Source organism: Amblyraja radiata, chromosome 15, assembly GCF_010909765.2.
Source record: "Amblyraja radiata isolate CabotCenter1 chromosome 15, sAmbRad1.1.pri, whole genome shotgun sequence".
Classification (NCBI taxonomy): Eukaryota; Metazoa; Chordata; class Chondrichthyes; order Rajiformes; family Rajidae; genus Amblyraja; species Amblyraja radiata.
This window is the reverse complement of record NC_045970.1, coordinates 25,439,150-25,460,943: the sequence shown is the minus strand read 5'-3', so window position 1 is coordinate 25,460,943 and position 21,794 is coordinate 25,439,150. Positions and strand designations below refer to the sequence as shown.

Below are 21,794 nucleotides of genomic sequence, written 5' to 3'. Positions count from 1 at the left end.
ACCTTCAGTCAACATATGTGATCTGTGGCTAGAAAATGAAATAATGCCGTTTAATGTTTTAGATGTACTGTTATGCCTGTACACACCATCACGAAAAAAGCACTGGGTGACTGGATTTTCGTCAGATTTATGGCCTGGGTGAAGTTGTGTGCGTTATACTAAAATAGTGCCATGCAAGCTTTCCAGTCAGAATATCAGTCACAGTTTATTACCTCGCAAAAGAACTTAAGAAATAAGGGCAAGGGTAACCCACTGGGCCTGTGAGCTTGTTTCATCTGTCAGAATACAAGCTGGAGTTAAATAGAAACATAGATAGAAACATAAAAAATAGGAGTAGGCCATTCGGCCCTTCGAGCCGGCACCACCATTCAATCTGATCATGGTTGATCATGGTTGATCATCCAAAATCAGTACCCCGCGCTGTGCTCTGGCCATTAAATACCAGCTTTAAGGTGGCAAAAAAATGGAAATAGATTTTTTTTTAATGTTTTCTTTTGGTCTGCTCTTATAAAAGTGGAATTTCATGTTACATTTCCACTTACCACAAATTCCTTTCATGCCTCTTAGAAAGCAGCAATTCTTCAGGAAATGAACGATCTTTGCTTGCATATTTTATCCCTCTTCAAATGTATTTATTTTTCTGAGGTGAAATACATCACAAGAGGACATGCTGCAATGTAAGGAGCAGCAAGCTTGCATTGTTGCGATCTGACTGGGGCTATGTGATATAAGATCTTTGATGGGACAGAGAGTAGATAGAGAACAGGGGTTTAGACTTTAGAGATTCCTCATGGAAACAGGCCTTCGACCCACTGAGTCTGTGCGGGCCAGTGATTACCCCGTACACTGGCACTATTCTACACACTAGGGACAATTTACAATTTACAGAAGCCAATTAGTCGAAAATCCTGTTCATCTTTGAAGTGTGGGAGGAAAACAGAGCACCAGGAGAAATCCCACGCGGTCGCAGGGAGACCGCACAAACACAACGCAGACAGCATCCAAGGTCTGGATCGAACCGGGGTCTCTGGCGCTATAAGGCAGCAACTCTACACCTGCGCCACTGTGCATCAGTGTATCGCAGTGTACCAGTGATACTGTGCATCAGAACCCTGTAGATTGAGACCATAGGTGAATCAGAGAATGGATCAAATTTATTGATGAGGTTCTATAGTGCGGTGAGGGGCAGTGCTGAAGGATTATGTTTTTGAGATGTGATTGTGTGATTTACTGTTGAGGGGTTTAGTACAGCACTCTGCAGCATGGGCCCAGTTGTCCTGGAAATGACCAACCTTGGCCATCCCCAGGATTACCTCGACTCATCTCCTCGACGTCTCTTTGAAAGGTGTTGCATGGTGATTGATGCCATTATGACGCGCAACTGATGCTGAAATCTCACATCAAGTGACTCAGCAGGCAAGTGCATAGTTTTCAATTCCTGTGTGATGCAGCAAGACCGGGAACTGGTAGTTCCTGCGTTTTGCCCTGCGCAAGGTATATTTTAAAATTGTGGAATAAACAGCCCCAAAACCTGTTTTACGTCAGTGGAAAGATTCCGTTTTTATCGCGGTGATAGGCCAGAGTTAATTCTTTGAAGCACTCAAAGCTGGAGGTGCGGAGAGGGGATTGAAAATGCAGCACCATGTGGAGAGAGTTTATGAACCAGCAAGCCATTTGCGTGTGATTCTTGCTAAACATTGCTAATTCGTAACTTAGCTTGAGCTCCACGGAGAAGCAAAGGCCAACTGTTGGAGCAAAGATGTGCACCATTTTAATGTTTATTCAGTGAATCTAATTCATGTTTACATTGCAGCCTCAGCCAAATTGGCCAGGGTGTGCCATTTTAACAGCAGGCTTGGACTATCAGGCTAGAATTTGAATGTAAAATAAAATGAAGGCTGTACACTGAAAATAAGGAGCAAGAAACCCAGCCAATATCCAGCAGGGGGCAAGGGCTGGCAGGAGAGGCTTAATCATTGCCCAACATTGCTGTCTCACAGATTAGTATCCTGGCATAGGAGCAGGATCTGTTGAGAAGCAATGTAAAATGTCCATTGATGCACCATTTTAAACACGTCACAAGCAATCTATATCCCCTTTCAGCTGAGAACATTTAGACCTTTTATTTAGTGTCTAGGATTTGCAGATTTAAAATGGTCAAAAGTAATAGACGTTTAGCTGCTGCTCTTGGATGTCAGCAATGTGGTTTCTAAATATACCACAGCACATAATTTCTTAGAAATGTTCTGGTTAATTGCATATTTTCCTTAATCAAATTTACATGCAACGTATTTGCACAGAATTCACATGCATTTGAATGTAGTTTCTGCAGTTTGAAACTCTTCCCAATTTAAATTGAAATTCACAGCAAACCTTGCGTTTTCTTCAAACTCCCACAATCCTTAACCCTTCTTTAGATTCAGAAGAACCAGGCAGCTGTAATGGTTTTCCCTATTGCACCTGAATGTTATTGATAAATGAGCACCAGGGTAAGGAGCTCCTCGGTGGATGGCATTGAATTAGTATTTTATTCATGCTTAGAATGTGGACATTGCTGGCAAGGCCTGTGTTTATTGCCCATTTCTAATTCCACATGTAAACGTGCTGGTGAGTTGCCTAATCAAGCCACTGCTATCTACCTGCTGAATGTATCCCTATGAACCTGATGGGTTCAGATCTCCAGGTCTTTGACTTGATAGTTAAGAGTTAAGTGGGCGGCACAGTGGCAAAGCGGTAGAGTTGCTGCCTTACAGCGCCAGTGACCCAGGTTTGATCCTGACTATGGAGTTTGTACGTTCTCTCTGTGACCGCGTTTCCTCCGGATGCTCCGTTTTTCTCCCACAGCCTAAAGATGTGCAGGTTTGTAGGTAATTGGCTACAGTTAAAACATTTGTAAATTGTCCTTAGTGCGTGGGATTGTGCTAGTGTACGTAAACCAAACTAATGTAACCCTAAATAATGCTCCCACGTCGATGTAGTTCGGAGCTCAGGAGCATATTTGGAGGCGTAGTGTTTAATAGCCTGATCGTTGTAGGGAAGATGCTGTTTCTGAACATGGCCGTCACAGTTTTCAGGCTCCTGTACCTTCTTCCCGATGGCAGGAGTGAAAAGAGAACGTGGCCAGAGTGATGGGAGTCTCTGATGATGCTGGCTGCCTTTTTGAGGCAGAGACTCTTGTAGATCCCTTCGATGGTGGAGAGATCAGTACCCGTGTTGGGCTTCACCACTTTTTAGGAAAAAACTAGTGTCATTCTCAATGGACCAAGGTGTTTGTTTTGTCCTCAAACCCCCACTGCCTTTGACCTCCTGGATGTGAAAGTTGCAGTCATAGGTTGTGAAGTTTTAGCTGTTGTAATTCACCCTGCAGATTTTACCAAGTGCAGCTTTCGTAGTGATAATGAAAGAGTGGATATTCAATTCAGTGAACGTGGAGGCTGATTTGCTCTAGTTTCTTGAGTGTGATTGAAGCCAGGTCAATGCAAGAAAGTGGAGAGCATTCAACCGCAATTTGACTTGCATCATGTCAGTGATAGAGAGGGTTTGGGGGACTAAGAGGTCGACCATCCCCAGCTTCTGGCATGCTTTAGTGGCATTATTTTGCAGTCCAGTTATGTTTCTGTCCAATTGTGTCTCTGAAGTTGATGATTCAGGTCTTCTGATTCAGATTAGTTTAATTTCATATACACCAAGATGCAATGAAATTCTATGATCTCATGAAGCTCTAGAGGAAACAGTACATGTACAGTAATGATAAACAATGAGTGTAAAACAGCAGAATGGTGCAAGATTATGGTGCAATCCTAAGTCGTGCAGAAAATATTAAAATAAATATTGCAATAACTGAATGAGGTAGAGTTAAAAGTATGAGTATGTGGCAGCACCTGCAGGAAGGCAGTGTAAATGAGATGAGCGGTTCAGGAGTCTGATGGTAGTGAGGAAGAGCTGTTCTTGGGTGTGGACATGCAGACTTTCAAGCTCCTGTGTTTTCTTCCTGGAATGGCCAGAGTATGGGAATGGCCAGGGTGGCGAGTATTCTTGACAATACTTCCATCCGTTCTGCTGCAATGCATTGTGAAGATGAACTGGATGGGGAGAAGTGACGAGCCTGTGGTAGAACTGGACTGTATTCACTGTTCCCTGTGGATTTAGGTGGTCATGAGCAGTGCAGTTGCCATGGCAGACCTTCCAGAGCACATCTGTAGAAGGACATCAACATCTTCGTGGACACGGCAAATCTTCCCAAATACCTGCAAAAGTAAATGCGCTGATGCACTAATTAACCATCATGCCTTCAATCCTCAATGAGTTGAGACTAGTGTAGATGGGACATGTTGGTCAGTGTGGGCAAGTTGGGCCAAAAGAGTTGGGCCAAAGGGCCTGTTTCCATGCTGAATTACTCTATGAGTTTAGGTAGAGTTACTGCAAAAATAGGTGCTTAAATGCCTGTTTCCATGCAATATCTCTGTGACTGTAGGTTTATGAATGCCTTTAAGATTTTGGACAGTGCTTGCTAAGTCAGGGCACATAGCTTCACTGGCTGTCAAACGTTGTTATCATTTTGTGGGTGGTGTTATTTTTGCCACACACCACAATGTTGCTTTTACACTAATGTAATGAAAAGCCTCAACACAAAGTATTCTCTCAGCCTTTTCCATAAGTTCCTAGTTAAAGGAGCACAGAGTGCTGAGCTGTGTTGTATACAGAGGCAGCAGCAAGTATTGTCAGATTGCCCTTGATTGTAAAATCAGCCCCATTTTATCTACTGCCATCTCTTCTCTGCAAGTTACATGAAATGTTGATCGTCTGTTTGATATAATTAGACCCAGCTCTGCTGGAAAATGCTATTGGGAAAGTAAACAACGTCAAAAGAATTTGCAAGTCAACCAGCTTTCTTTGTGGGGCGAACAATCATTGATTAAAGCATGTCTCAAATTCAGGCTGTGAAATCAGTTTGTTGTATTCTGCATCTATGATATTGTGAGTTAAGTTAATTGGAATACAGCGGGCAAGAAACATGCCAGGGTTTGAAAATTTGTAAATGCTTCTCTCTCTGTGCTTTGAAGTTCTGGTTAATTGTTGTAATGACTGTACAAAGCATTCACACATATATGGCATATATTTGAATAAGGACATTGCTTGCAGATCATCATATGAACACTACTTATATATTGAGGCTTAATGCTGGCAGCTAATTCAGGGCTGCCAACATTGGCAGTTGGGAGTTGAAGTGATAGTTGGGAATGAGAAATTGCGAGAGACCAAGCCCGAGGGAGCGTAGCGACAGTGGGGGGGGAGGGGGTGGAGGGTGTAGTTTCCCCCCTCCCATTGGTGTGGAGCTTTTGCATTTTTCAGCTTGAAATTATGCAATCTGGTGCATACTGTAGTGAGTCTTTTAACTTACACTTGAATGAAATATTTATGCTTTAAATTGGATTAGCTATGAATAAGGTTAGGCTAAATTACATTACTAATTATATTCCACAGTAGAGCCAGGCTCTGATCAACAGGTGCAGCACATGAATGATCTTAGTATATTCATGTATGGAAATCAGATTATAATCAAACACTTGGCCCATGTTAACCAAGCTGGGTCTCACTGCACACCTGGTAAGACTCCTGACCCTGACTCCAGTTACATACCTTCTCTCATTCCTGATCCTGTCCAGCCTTACACCTGGCCCCCTATTCTACCCTGATCATAGCTGCTTACCTGCTTAGGTTCCCAGTGCTGAACACTCCCATTGTCCCAGCTTTGACTGCACACCTAGTACTATTCCAGACCTTGACTCTGTATGCACACTTGGCCTTGCTCCTAGCCCCTCTGCACTGATAATATATCTGGCCCACACATAAAGCCCCATATCTGACCCCCTGGACTTAACCTATTACGTTCAAGTCCACAGGTGCTTATCTAATGCAGTAATCTTTTATGGGGCACTTCACAGACCAAATTTTGTATACCAAAATTTGCTACATCCATTGGCTTTCTTGTTATCTAACATGCTAGTTACTTTGTCAAAGAAGTCATCAATTGGTTGAACACAATTTCTCATCCATAAAATTATACTCACTCAGCTGTATAAGTATTCTGTTACCATTTCCTTCATTTTCCTAACAAACTGTCCTGAAGTCATTTTCACCCCCAATATTTTCAGTATTTTGCTGTCTTCCTCTCAGCTGGGACTTTTCTGAAATGCAATGTCCAATAACTATATATTTAAGCAATATTATTCTATTAAATGTGATCTTGAGAGTACATAATATTTTCTGTGGTATTCATAACACAACAATGATAAAAGATCTTTATTTTGATTGCACCTACCAACATGCATACATTGTTATATTACAGTTAATATGTACTGAAGGCAATTTTTGTTCCAATGCTCCCCATTCCCAATTACTTTTACATTGAAGTGATTGAAATCCAAGTGAAGTTTAAATGGCATCAGAAAAATAAAACCTCCGGAATGGATGATGTTCATTACGTGGTTGGTTGGAGTCAGTATCAGCACAATTACTATATTAAACTTTGAATCTTCAGATGTCCATGTTCAAGCTAAAACTAAAGACAAATAATAACCTCCTCACACATTCCCCTGCGAGTATTTCTGTTACTCTTTTAAAATATGCCCCTTCTTTGAACAAGCTTTTAAACATCGCATCTGAATCAGTTTCCATCTGATTGCACTCCTTGAGGATGTTCATATACTTGTTCAATTAATAAAACAATGAGATTGGGGACATTTCTATTCAACCTGTCAAAGGAATTTGCGGGGGGGGGGGGGGGTTAGAAATAGTCAGTGAGGTAAACAAGCATAATAGTTGAGTGGCAAATGACAATAATGCTACCTTCCCAATATTTAACTGAAGGAAATAATGGGTTATGTTGTGTCAGACTGCCTGATGCCTTGCATGTCCTTTTAATATTACGCTTATCTCATCCCCCTGGACATTCCGGATTTATAAATTAAGGTTTTGTCAACTAATTCCAAATCAGGCTAATTACAAATCAATAACATTAGCCAACTCCGTAACACGAAGTGCTGAGCATTGAGTTCCAGACATCATGGACAACTGGCTTAAGTTCCTCGCTCACATCTGGCAGTGCATTTTTGAAAGTGGGGAGGCTGAGCAATCACTGATCACTGGCCTTGGGGTTACCCGGCGAGGGAATAGAGAAACCGAGTGGGGGGGAGGGTGTGGGACAGGGGTGTCCCCCTCCCACGTTAGGGACTTTTTGAAATTTGATGTATTAAAATTATGTTTTAGTGCATTGTACAAGTATGATTTCAATGTTTTTGTGTGAAGTATTTTTAAGAGGTAACTTTTTAAGGGGTAACTTTTTCCACACAAGGGGTGGTGGGTGTAGGTAACAAGCTGCCAGAGGAGGTAGTTGAGGCAGGGACCATCGCAATATTTAAGAAACAGACAGGTACGTGGATTGGACAGGATTGGAGGGATATGGGTCAAAACCGGGCAGGTAGGATTAGTATGGGACAGGGCTATTAGATGCAAAGAAGATAAGAGGGTGCTTAACTTATGATGGCAGGATGTGCAGCTGTTATCTGCAGTTCTCATAAGGTTGAGTCAGCAAGTGGTTAAGGAAACATCATAATGTGTAAAATTAGAAAGGTGAATATTTACTCATTAAGTACAAAAATGCTAAAGATTTTACATCGGCACAGTTGGGCAGTAGAGTTGCTGCCTTACGGCACCAGAGACCCGGGTTTGATGCTGACCTCGGGTGCTGCCTTCTCATAGAGTCATAGAGTGATATAGTGTGGAAACAGGCCCTTCGGCCCAACTTGCCAACACCGGCCAACATGTCCCATCTATACTAGTCCTACCTGCCCGGTTTTGACCCATATCCCTCCAATCCTGTCCAATCCACGTACCTGTCTGTTTCTTAAATATTTTTTTCTTTTTTTCTTTTATTTATATAGCACATTTTTAGTCAACTTGCATTGACCCCAAAGTGCTTCACATAGTTACATTCACACACACAGGCAAAGGTGGGTGAAGTGTCTTGCCCAAGGACACACACAGGCAAAGGTGGGTGAAGTGTCTTGCCCTAGGACACAACGACAGTATGCACTCCAAGCGGGATTCGAACCAGCTACCTTCCGGTTGCCAGCCGAACACTTAGCCCATTGTGCCATCTGTCGCAATATTGCGATAGTCCCTGCCTCAACCACCTCCTCTGGCAGCTTGTTCCATACACCTACCACCCTTTGTGTGAAAAAGTTACCCCTCAGATTCCTATTAAATCTTTTCCCCTTCACCTTTAACCTATGTCGTCGGGTCAATGATTCCCCTACCCTGGGCAAGAGACTCTGTGCATCTACCCGATCTAATCCTCCCATGATTTTATACACCTCTATAAGATCACCCCTCATTCCCCTGCGTTCCAAGGAATGGAGTCCCAGCCTACTCAACCTCTCCCTATAACTCAGACCCTCGAGTCCTGGCAACATCCTAGTATATTTTCTCTGTACCCATTCCAGCTCAGATTCAGATTTTTCAGCAATGTGTAGGGCCAGGGAGATAGATGGTGCTTGTTGTGGCATTCAGGGTGGGGGCTGGAGTTAATGAGCGCCTCTCGAAGCATTTCATGATTGTGGGTGTCAGAGCCACTGGGCGCTAGCCATTAAGTCACACTACATTGCTTTTCTTTGCCATCGGCTGATAGTGGTCATCTTAAAGCAGGTCGGAACCTCAAATCGGACTACGGAGAGATTAAAGATGTCCGTGAGTGCAGGTGCCAGCTGGTCTGTGCATGTCCTGAAGATGTAGCTGGGAACTCCAACTGGGCCAGTTGCTTTTTGGCACGCGCTTCGAAGCATCTATACTAAGTCTGTGATGGCAGTGGCATACTCATTTAGGTTGGCCACAGAGTCTGTGAACATGGGCCAATCCACCTACTCCAAGCAGTTGCGAAGGATCTCGTCTGTTTCCTCAGACCAGCACTGCATGACGTTCTGCAAGGGATCTTCCTGCTTCTGCTTCTGCTGGGAATATAAGCACAGCTACATGGTCGGATTTTCCTAAATGTAGTCTTTGACTGTGTAGTAGTGGCAGTCCAGAATAGTTGTGATTGTGTACAATAGGACAGACATACATGAAGTAAAACATTTCAACAGCACCATTTCTTACTTTATGCTCTTCCCAGCTGCTATCAGGCAACTGAACCATCCTATCAACAACTAGGGAGCGGTCCTGAACTACTATCTATCTCATTAGAAGCCCTCGGACTGTCTTTTATCGGACACTACTGGACTTAATCTTGCACTAAACGTTATTCCCTTTCTTGTGTATCTGTTCACTGTGGATGGCTCAATCATAATCATGTGTAGTCTTTCTGCTGACTGGTTTGCACGCAACAAAAGCTTTTCACTGTGTCTGTGACAAGAAACAAAACTACAATTGTGGCAGTACCAGTCGGAAACACTGTTAAAAGTTACAGGGGTTTGTTAGCTTTAGTTATGGGGAAACGGAGTACCAAAGAAGGGAAATGTACTAAAACATAAAACATTGGTTCAGCCTTAGCGTGAGTACTGTATTTAATTAAGCAGCGAAAATTAAGAACAATTATCCCGCCCTCAGAAAGGGTAGAGAGGAAATGTGGTGGAACAGCTCTAGGGATGAGAACTGAAGTTATGTGGTAGAATTTGGAGCAGATGTAGTTGTTTTCTTCATCAGCAGAGAACGTTAAGAGGAATTTGTTAGAGATGTTTAAAAATAATGAGTAAATAATGAGAAAATGTTTCTGGGAGCAGAAAGCTTGCTACACAGAGGACACATAGAGCGGCACAGCGCCACTAGTGGACACATAGAGCGGCACAGCGCCACTAGTGGACACATAGAGCGGCACAGCGCCACTAGTGGACACATAGAGCGGCACAGCGCCACTAGCGGAGCAGTGCCAGAGACACGGGTTCCATCCTGACCTCTGGTGCTGTCCGTGTGGAGTTTGCACATTCTCCATGAGACCGTGTGCCAGGGGCTCCGGTTCCTCCCACATCCCAAAGACATAGATTAATTGTCCTCTACAACATTCCCCCTCCCATATATTGGAAGTGGATGTGGAAATGGGATAACATGGACCTGGTGTGATTGGATGATCGATGCAGTCGGTGTGGACTCGGTGGGCCAGAGGACCTGTTCCATGCTGTATCTCTAAACTAAACCACTTAAGATGATTAATAAAAGAACCTGGGGTTAAAAAGAGAAAATATTACTCATCTACATTGCACCGTGGGGCCTGGATGCTGCTGCTTACCAAGTAATGAAGCAGCTTCAGGGCTGATTATCAACAGCGAGGTGGATAGATACTAGAAGGAAAATAAAATCACATGGCCATTTGGGAAGTCGTGGGATTCTGGGCTTCATTAGATAGCCCTTTCAAAAAGCCAGCATGGGCATAATAGGCTGAATGACCATTTTCTCTGCTACCTGCACTATTCAGAGAATAGTTCCACAGATCAGTCAAAAGGAATCTGCAGGAGATTGCTGCAATACCTAGAGGGATTGTTGGAAGGAATATTGAAGGTGATGTTGCAAGGAATATGGGAATGTTTAAGAAAGAACTGCAGATGCTGGAGAAATCGAAGGTAGACAAAAATGCTGGAGAAACTCAGCGGGTGAGGCAGCATCCATGGAGAAAAGGAATAGGTGACGTTTCGGATCGAGACCCTTCTTCAGACTGATGTGGGGGTGGGATGAAGAAAGGAAGAAAAGAAAGGCATATGGGAAGATCGGTGTTGCTCTTAACTCCTAGTATATCCTTTCTCCCTTTGTAATAATGTTTTTGTTCCATAACAGGTCAGTCCATGATTATCTCAGCGGACGGCCATTTAATGAATATCAGGAAAGTATGTACTTTGATCGTTTTCTCCAGTGGAAGTGGCTGGAAAGGTAAGGCTAACACAAGAGCAGCCATGTTTCTTTCAATTGCATTTTTTTTAAAGAACTGGAAGCTATGGAACACTCAGAAGCATCTGGACCCATCAAAACCTCAAGACTGATGCCACAATTCAAGAGTCAATTGTATTTAATTGCCATTTGTACCAACAATGAAACAAAGAACTTCTTACTTGTAGCAGCATAACAGACCTATAAAGACAATACACCTAGATAATATATAATAAATAAAAATTTAATAGATAAACAACCACAATACTGGAGCAAAAAGAAACCCAAAGTCCTTAGCGCAACCATCGACATTCCATTGAAGTTTATAGTTGAGGTTAGTGTTGTGTAGTGTTCAAGAGCCTGATGGTTGTTGCGAAGAAGCTATTCTTGAACCTGATGCTCACATCTTTCAGACCCCTATATCTTCTTCTTAGTGGTAGGAGTGAAATAAAGGTATGGCCAGGCCGGTGTGAGTTATTGATGTTGGCTGCCTTTTTGAGGCAGTGCCTCCTATATATCCCTTTGATGGTGGGGAGGTCAGTATCTGTGATAGACTAGGCAGTGTCTACCACCCTCTGTGATCTCTTTCCTTCCTGGGCGTTCGAGTTGCCGAACCAAGCTGTGATACAACCCAGTCAATATACCCTCCCACCGTACATCTGAAGAAGTAACAAACTAAATCACCTGAATCTGCTCAGGAAGTAGAGGCATCAATGGGCTTTATTGCATCAATGCGCTGGGCCTCAGGCAGATCTTCAGAGATATACACACCCAAGCTGCTGTTAAACTAGGTGCTTAAAAGCTTACGGAGTTAGACCTTCATTAACTATTGAAATGTGTGTACCACGGCTACTCATTTGATCCTTTGATGTATTAGATTTATGCGAAGGTGTTCCATTGTTAGTACACAGTTTTGCAAGTACAGGGGATCCCTGCATTATGGGCGTTGTGTTTCTAGAAAACAGTCCATATCACAACTTTCCGTAGCGTGAAGCCGCATCACATGCATGTGCTAGTTGAAAACTAGTTGAAAAAAAATCTTTATTTATTTGCTTTATTTCCACATAAATTCCATGAGAACAAATTTTATTTCATATCTCAAATTGTTGGGAAATGAAATCGGTATCACATTTTCATCACCCGAACAGATGCCTGCAATATTATTGACTTTGCTCCATATCTCTTATCCTTCGCTAGATTGAGTTTTATGCCCTAAATAACCATATAACCATATAACCATATAACAATTACAGCACGGAAACAGGCCATCTCGGCCCTACAAGTCCGCGCCGAACAATTTTTTTCCCTTAGTCCCACCTGCCTGCACTCATACCATAACCCTCCATTCCCTTCTCATCCATATGCCTATCCAATTTATTCTTAAATGATACCAACGAACCTGCCGCCACCACTTCCACTGGAAGCTCATTCCACACCGCTACCACTCTCTGAGTAAAGAAGTTCCCCCTCATGTTACCCCTAAACTTCTGTCCCTTAATTCTGAAGTCATGTCCTCTTGTTTGAATCTTCCCTATTCTCAAAGGGAAAAGCTTGATCACATCAACTCTGCCTATCCCTCTCATCATTTTAAAGACCTCTATCAAGCCCCCCCTTAACCTTCTGCGCTCCAGAGAATAAAGACCTAACTTATTCAACCTATCTCTGTAACTTAGTTGTTGAAACCCAGGCAACATTCTAGTAAATCTCCTCTGTACTCTCTCCAATGCCACCTGCAGTTGGTCTTCTGCCACTATTGTTCTCCAGTTACTACAGGAAGCTCTGCGTGGAGCATTCCAATGCTCAAAGGTAGAGCATTCCAAAGATTCATTACCGTCTGAAAAAAGTCTCCTCATTTCAATCCTAAATATGCTGCGCCTAATTTTAAGACTGTGACCCCCCCCCCCCCCCCCCCTAGTTCTAGTCCTCACTGCCAGGTGAGCCATTCATTCCCCTTATGTTCACCTCCTAGCTATACCTTTCATTCTACTATAAGGAATAGAGCCTAGCCTGCACAATTTCCTCTTACATGACAGATCTACCATTCCAGAAACCAGTGTGGTGAATCTTCACTGGACTTCCTCTGTAGCAATTATATCCTTTTTTGGTAAGAAGACCAAAATCAAACATGATGCAATGTCACCAGGGCTTTATGTAATTGGACGAGCTGTGGGTGGTTTTGTTCCTCTCCATTAATTTTACTGTATAAATGATGATGATACAGAGGGGCAAGCATATTGTAGAAGCCATCCCCCCTGTGAACAGATTATTGGTTCTGTTATTAACTTTAAAACATGTTAAATTAAATTACTTTCAGAAAATAACACGATAAAGTGGTGACTCTGTTGGACATGGTGGAGCTCACCTACTGCCTTGTTTTCCGAGTTGCACTACAATCCTTCCAACTGCATTTCTTGACAGTGAAGTATATTTGGTCCAACAGCCAATAGCAATAATAACAGTGTGAGCCACGATTCTTGATAACAGTACTGAAGTAATACTGTCCAAGGATAACATTGCCCTGACTCGCACGTTTAGAAAACAACAGAAGTCTATATAAGGAAAAAGTAACGAGATGTCAGCAAAAGCATTTCTTGTATCTTTGATGGGAGTTGAACAGAAATGTTAGAACTTATCCACGTCAAAGACTTTTAACGTTTGATTTTTACTGCATGGAAAGATCTGAATTCTTTGCTAATGCTGTATCTTTCTTTCAGACAAGTCGTGACGAAAAACACCTTTAGGCAATACAGAGTACTAGGAAAAGGCGGTTTTGGTGAGGTAAGCACACCTCTCGGACATGTTCTGTTCTGGTGTAGTATTTTTGAAGTAACATTGCGTAAGAAAAAATAATGTTCATTAGAAGCAATACTTATTCTATTTAAACTAATATGTTAATTTCTCAAGTTCCATTGATAGAATTGCAAAAATGTGCAATTTCATAATCATCATTAGACATTGTCCAAGGGGAAAGAGCATTTTGCAGTAAATGCATGTAAAACCATGTCCGTTACAAACACCTACAGAAATGTTTATTGCATTTTCTTCAAATCCTAGGTGTGCGCCTGTCAAGTCCGGGCTACGGGAAAAATGTATGCTTGTAAGAAGTTAGAGAAAAAGCGGATAAAGAAGAGAAAAGGAGAAGCTATGGCTTTAAATGAAAAGCAGATTTTAGAAAAAGTTAACAGTAGATTTGTAGTAAGTATTTCAAGTTCACGTGAGTTTATTGTCATGTGTCCCTGTATAGGACAATGAAATTCTTGCTTTGCTTAAGCACACAGAAAATAGTAGGCATTTACTACAAAACAGATAAATGTGTCCATATACCATGATATAAATATATACACACATGAATAAATAAACTGATAAAGTGCAAATAGCAGAAAGTGGTTATTAATAATCAGAGTTTTGTCCGAGCCAGGTTTAATAGCCTGATGGCTGTGGGGAAGTAGCTATTCCTGAACCTGGTTGTTGCAGTCTTCAGGCTCCTGTACCTTCTACCCAAAGGTAGCAGGGAGATGAGTGTGTGGCCAGGATGGTGTGGGTCTTTGATGATACTGCCAGCCTTTTTGAGGCAGCGACTGCAATAAATCCCCTCAATGGAAGGAAGGTCAGAGCCGATGATGGACTGGGCAGTGTTTACTACTTTTTGTAGTCTTTTCCTCTCCAGGGCGCTCAAATTGCCGAACCAAGCCACGATGCAACCGGTCAGCATGCTCTCTACTGTGCACCTGTAGAAGTTAGAGAGAGTCTTCCTTGACAAACTGACTCTCCTTACTCTTCTCAGGAAGTAGAGGCGCTGATGAGCTTTTTTGATAATTGCGTTAGTGTTCTCGGACCAGGAAAGACAATTTGACATCAATTGCCATACAATATGCAACCATGACGTATTGAATCCAAACCACTTTGCGTGTTTGAGAATTGACCATTAGATTGTGTTCACTTTAGTGCCTCATAATTTTGTGCCAATATGTGTTTGTCCAACATTTTATCTTGTAATAACGCTTAGCATTTTATTCTTCAAGAATAATGCTGTTGGTATCAATCATGGAAAAACAATAATGTGTCATCATAACAGTTTAATGCAGACGAATCATCAGATTTTCTTTTAAAAATATGTTGGGAACGGCTCTCTCTAGATGTTGAGATTTACAGTTGTTGTAGTTTGTGCTTCATTACATTTCCATCAACCGGGTTAACCTGGCTCTCATTTGACTGGCTTTCAGCCGGATGGCCTATGCATCTTAATATATATATACGTGTACATACAATCACTAGAAACAAAATGATAATTTTAATAGGACATGCAATGCTAAAAAAAACACATGCTGGAAATCTATATTACTAGAAGACATGGAACTGCAGATGCTGGTTTACAAAGGACACAAAGTGCTGGAGCAACTCAGCGGGTCGGACAGCATCCCTGGAGAATATGGATAAGTGACATTTCGGGTCGGAACCCTTCTTCTGTCCTGACCCGACACAAACCTGAAACCTCACCCACTCATGTTCTCCAGAGATGCTGTCTGACCCATTGGGTTACTCCAGCACTTTGTGTCCTTCTTTGTAAACCAGCAACTGCAGTCCTTGTTTCTACTCAATTAAAAACATGATGCTATTGCAAACAACTTGAGTAAATTCAAAGGAATAAATTGGTTCTTGATGCACAGCTGAACATTGAAATGGCATTCCTCTGAAACAAATAAAAAAACTCTGGAAATTGTAAATAATCTTTCCTTCGTCACATAAATTGTAACCAAAGAAACTGTGAAGTTGTTGGTAGATAATCCCACTACGCACAAATATTTCCCTTATTTGGCAATTCTACTTTTTGCCATCCTTAATGTACAAATATGACTGTGTATTCGTCAGTTGTCTTAAGACGGTACAATGGGAGACTTCACGACTATTTCAGTCCATGTTTTGTTCATGGAGGTTGTATTGAACAGCACTAGTTTCAACTCTAGCCTGCCACTGGTAATGCAGCCTCACCCATTAAATATTTAATCATTCCCTATAAAATCTATATAAACATTAACAGCACTTGAGAATTGTTTATAGTATGCAAAGTTTATCTTTTGCAAACAATGCACTTCCGTAAACTTAACTCAGCATATTCTCATTTTAGGATGCAGACTTAAACATAACAAGAAGCCGAGCTCAAAAACCTCACGCAAATTTTCTCCCTCATTTACATTCATTATTTAACAATGGAGTGACCACGTTTGCATTCATGCTTATGAATTACAGAAGGACAAATGAGTAAGATTCCCACTGCGGATGACTATCGATTCTAGGAAGATGGCAGGTGAAAGTCCAATCAAACAGCTCTGCCATTCTTCATGGTTGAACAGCTTGCAACTTTCACTAGCATTGCTGTTGTTCAAGGAAGGAAAGGTCTGAAACATGTAAAACGCCAGACCCACCAAGCACCTAACTCTTAACTGCATCCTTAATGGTAACGGAATGAGAATTGGCCCGTAAATACCAGCACACTTGTTTTTTAAACATTGTAGAGTTCTGCAAAGTTGCTTAATTGGAGGAACAGCGCCTCATATTCCGCTTGGGGAGTCTGCATCCTGGGGGCATGAACATTGAATTCTCCCAATTTTGTTAGCCCTTGCTGTCTCCTCCCCTTCCTCAGCCCTCGGGCTCCTCCTCCTCCTTTTTCCTTTCTTCTCCCCCCCCCCCCCCTCCCATCAGTCTGAAGAAGGGTTTCGGCCCGAAATGTTGCCTATTTCCTTCGCTCCATAGGTGCTGCTGCACCCGCTGAGTTTCTCCAGCATTTTTGTCTACCTTTGCTTAATTATGTGTGAGTTGCTGAACACCATTGTTGTGACTCCAGGCTTTTGCACAGGCCAGTTGCTCACTGTCTATCTGGGTGGGTGCACAGAGCAGGACCAGAAGGAGCATTGCTGGAGGTGATGGTATGGCTCACCGCAGGAATACCGTGTCCACCCAGAGTGTTCAGGCACGAGTTCTCCTACCTGTACCCCATTGAGGCAGTGTGCACAACATGTCTTTGCTTCAGTAGTGTGCCAAATCAAACTTGGCGCTTGCAGTAAGTGTAACACTAACCGCAGTCCTGGCCAAGAATCGCACTGCCAGCAATTATCAAGGCCATTGGTCAGGAAACTTTAAGCACCAAGATCCTTAACAAAGTTAAGCTGTATTTGTACCATTTTGCAATTTCCCTTCTACCGGTCAGTTAATGCTGTCACTAATAATCCCTATCAAAGAAGAAGTTTTATTCTCTTCCTCCAGGAAGAGGCTTCATGTCGCATGAGTACAAGGTTCACTGTGGGGCAGTTCGGTGACGCAGCGGTTGAGTTGCTGCCTTACAGCGCCAGAAACCCGGGTTTGATCTGGACATCAGGTGCTGTCTGTACGGAATTTGTACGTTCTCCCTTGACCGCGTGGGTTTTCCCCGGGTGCTCAAGTTTCCTCCCACACTCCAAAGACGTGCAGGTTTGACGGTCAATTGGCTTCGGTAAAAGTGTATTATTGTCCCTGGTGTGTAGGATAGTGCTAATGTACGATGATCATTGGACTCGGTGGGCTGAAGCGTTTCTTTCTGTGCTGTATCTCTAAACTAAAGTAAACTAACCTGTGTAGACTGCAGGCTATCACAAGGTGCAGAGAGCTACAGACCAGTCCCATCACTTTACAGGTGATGTCCCAGGTGATACAGGTGAGGCATTGTAAGAGCTTTCATTAGTTTGGTTTGGTTTAGAGATACGGCATGGAAACAGGCCCTTCGGCCCACCTTGTCCACACCGGATAACCATCCCCCGTAAACTAGTTCCACCCTACTCACTAGGGGAAAGTTATAGAAGCCAATTAAACTACAAATGAGCACATCTTTGAAATGTGGGAGGAAACCAGAGCACTCTGAGAAAAATCCACATGGTCACAGGGAGAACACACAAACCGTGCAGACAGCACCCATAGTCAGGATCAAACCTGGGTCTCTGGTGCTGTAAGGCAGCAACTCTACCGTTGCATACCATACCACCTCATCTTGAGAAAGGAAGCTGATTCCTGCTTCATGGAGCCATGGCCATTCCCCGGTTATCCCACAGTAATACTTATTTAGGGAAAATTACTGGATAGTTTTGATCGCTGCAAGTCGGTTGAAACACTGATACCTACAGACATGATAACAGAGTTGAACAGAAAGGTCATTGACCGGAAATTATAACTATTTTTTCTCTCCACAGATGCTGCCTGTCCTGCTGAGAATTTTATATATTTGCATATTGTATCCCGTATCCCCACAGTATTTGCTCTAAATAAATCTTGGTCAATCTCCCAATTATCCCAATTTTTCCGACTTTCAATGCATACATTCAAATTGTGCCAAAAGATGGAAATGTTGCTTTTTATCAACACTCCTGTGTAGATGAGACATGTTAGTCATGTGGACAAGTTGTCCACGTGTAGGTGGACGTGGACAAGTGCGGGTGGGACATGTTGGTCGGCCAGATTGGGCTGAAGGGCCTATTTCCACGCTGTATGACTCTATGACTCCAATTTATTTTATTAACAATTTCTATGTTTCTTGTGCTTATAGGTCAATTTAGCTTATGCTTATGAAACAAAGGATGCACTGTGCTTAGTTCTGACCTTAATGAATGGAGGAGACTTGAAGTTCCATATCTACAACATGGGAAATCCAGGGTTTGAAGAAGAACGGGCAGTATTTTATGCAGCTGAAATCTGTTGTGGCCTGGGAGATCTTCACAAGGAAAATATAGTATACAGGTGAGAAGAGTTCCTTCCTAGGTTCAGTGAATCTTAGAGTCCAAAGATAGATACTGCACAGAAACAGGTCATTTAGCCCACTAAGTCAGTAATAACAATCAAATTAATTTTTGTACTATTCTTACCGTAACTAATTTTATTAATTCCCATTCATTTCTCACCATCTTGTACCACAAACAACACGTAGCAACACCGGAGGTCAGGACTGAACCAAGGTCACTGGTGCTATAAGGCAGCATCTTAACCACCTGTTCCTTAAAACAATTTTGCACCTTTAAATTCTTATTTGCTGGAAAATAATGTTTCTGGAAGCTAATAGTTATGGAAGTGTTAGGATGACTTAAGAGAACTGTGAATACTGGCAAGCAGAAATAAATAGTTCATTCAACAACTTTTATCCATTGTGGCCATCAAACATCTACAGACGTGGCATAGCTATTTTAGATTTAGTTTTAGCAATGCAGCGTAGAAATCGGCCCTTCAGCCCACCAAGTCCACGCCGACTATCGATCACCTGTACACTAGTTCTATGTTATCCCACTTTCGCATCCTACACACGAGGGGTCATTTACAGAAGCCAATTAACATACAAACCTGTACATCTTTGGAGTGTGGTAGGAAATCGGAGCATCCAGAGAAAAATCATGCTGTCATAGGAAGAATGTACAAACTCTGTGTGGTGCAGTAAGAGCAGAAGTGCGTGAAATGGAGGATACAGGTGAGGGCTCGAGGCCTCATCTCGAGAAGAGATGCGGTGGAGATGATGAAACTGAGAGAAGGGGATTGCTGCCATACAAAATACAGAATGAGAGAAAGTGTAATAAAGTTGGCAATGAGAGTCAGTGGGTTAACAGTAAATGTCAGTGGATGGTTTCCCTCCTGAGATGGAGAGAGGAGGCGGAAATGGTCCAAGTGAATTAGAGGGCAGAGTGGTGGTGGCAACGTCGATGGAATTGATGAGTTCCACAAGGTTATGACATTTGTAAAGCAAATAATGCCCAAAGATATACTTTTTTTTAGCAATTAGTTTCACTAATATTTGAGCGTTATTCTCGTACAGCTGAGGAGCCGACACTAGTGGCTACTCTACCCTACATAAGCTGCGTGGCTACAAGCTGAATTCCTGCACACTTTTGTACTTGAGTTCCATTTCCAGCTATTGAGAAGACAAAGGGGCAATCAGGATGATTGGGGCAAGGGGCAATCATCTCCAATCAGGATGAGGGCCAGGTTGGGAGCACATCTGTGGACGAATACCCCCAAGCAATGCTCAAGCATTGCATAGAGAATTATATCATTCTATGTGCACCAGGAGATGAAATCCATTCAGACACATTTGTATGACCCCCCAGCTGGGAAACATCCAGTCAGTTTACCGAGTGACCTGAGATGACCCAGAAAAGTAATTTGTCTCATTTCACATTTTCCATCTTTTATTTTCCATGCAATCTAATTACGCAGTCTGTGTAATCAGAGAGGAGGATTAATTCCAAGATTTAATCCCCCATTTCTGGGCTGTAGGTCAAACACTCTGTTGATCGCACAAGAATGAACAGTAAAATGGAAGAACAGGCAGCGATCCATCCCACCCGAAGTAAATTGGAATGGGTGAACAAGTACACAGTAAATTGCAGATGTAGCATTACCCTTGTAACTCTTACCCATCCAGGCTCTCTAGCTGAATCTTATCCATAAGATAACATTCTTATCCAATGAACTTTATCAATACCAACAGATCAGGTATACGTACAATATGATACTATGCTATGACATTTTCAGAACAAATAATGTCCAAAAGCATGTTTTTTTTAGCAATGGGTTTCAGTAATAATTGGATCATAGGGAATTGTGATAGAATTAGGCCATTTGGCCCATCTAGTCCACTCCGCCATTTAATCATGGCTGAACTATCTCTCCTAACCTCATTCTCCTGCCTTATCCCCATAACCTCTGACACCTGTACTAATCAAGAATCCATCTATCTCTGCCTTAAAAATATCCACTGATGGCCTCTGCAGCCTTCTGTGGCAAAGAATTCCGCAGATTCACCACCGTTTACTGGATATTACTGTACTACAACTGTGGGAAGACAGTAGTGGATATGCCACCTGGATCGGTACTCTTAAACTGCCTGGCTACAAGTTGAATTCTTGCAGCTCGAAGAAAACTCAGCCATGCTTGGTTATTTTTGCGCACTTGACTTCTATTTCCAGCTGTTGGTTTTACATGTATTGAGAGCATAGTGGAAAAGCTTACAGGCTGAATAAATTTCATTAGCAGACCCTTGGAAAGTGCTCTAAGCCTGTTTGACGTGTTTGAGTCCCAGACCCAGCAGTGTGAGAGACCCCCATGTGGAGTCATAAAGTGAGGCAGCATGGAGACAGGCCCTTCGGCCCATCGCGTCTGTGCTGGGCATCTATACAAATCCTATTTACCAGATACTTCCTAAATGTGAGAGCACTTGCTTCACCACCCACTCAGATTTCCTCCTAACCTCCTATACGGGAACAGAGGGACCCAGCGTGTTGGAGCCGCAGAGAGAACAAACGGGGACCAGTGGGGGGGGGGGGGGGGGGGGGGAGGGGAGAGCCGGGATAATAAAGGGGAACCCGGTGTTAGGGGGCCGCTGAGAACTCAGTGGGAACCAGTGAGAGGGGAAAAAGAGGGTCTTTCCGTATCTTTGCGGCGACTCTTAAGTGTACTTTGTATGCAATAACAAAGAATTTCACTGCACCGAGATACGTGACAATTAAGTATCATCATCATTATCACCTCACCCGAAACCATTATTCTCTTTTTCCACACACAATTATACAGTCACTTTCATTTTCTTCAAAATCTGGATCTCTGTTTCTTTTGCTAAGGATGCAGCCAGATATGGGAGCATTGCCATTATTTTACGTTTGTGTGTCTGATTTCTAGCAAGCAGTATTTGACTTATATGGATATTTACAGACTTAGAAATCTTTGCTTTCATTAGGTAGTCGTTTTGTGTCATTCTCTGTTATCATGGAGTGTGGGAAAGTTAAAAAAAAAATCAGCGAAAGTGTGATTAACAACAAACTCAATCTTCAAACCTCCAGGGGAGTCAGCAAGTGAAGTTTCCCAGAATCACAAAGTTT

The 21,794-nt window shown here is 42.5% G+C and overlaps 1 protein-coding gene across 1 annotated transcript in view; it reads left to right on the top strand.

Moving 5' to 3' along the window:
* grk5 (G protein-coupled receptor kinase 5) overlaps window positions 1–21,794 on the top strand; it is a 233,602-nt gene that overhangs the window by 178,367 nt on the left and 33,441 nt on the right. Inside the window, exons 6-9 of the mRNA XM_033033840.1 lie at window positions 10,822–10,914; window positions 13,626–13,689; window positions 13,966–14,106; window positions 18,482–18,672. Of these exons, the coding sequence (XP_032889731.1) occupies window positions 10,822–10,914; window positions 13,626–13,689; window positions 13,966–14,106; window positions 18,482–18,672 (489 nt within the window). The remainder of the gene's footprint in view (window positions 1–10,821; window positions 10,915–13,625; window positions 13,690–13,965; window positions 14,107–18,481; window positions 18,673–21,794) is intronic.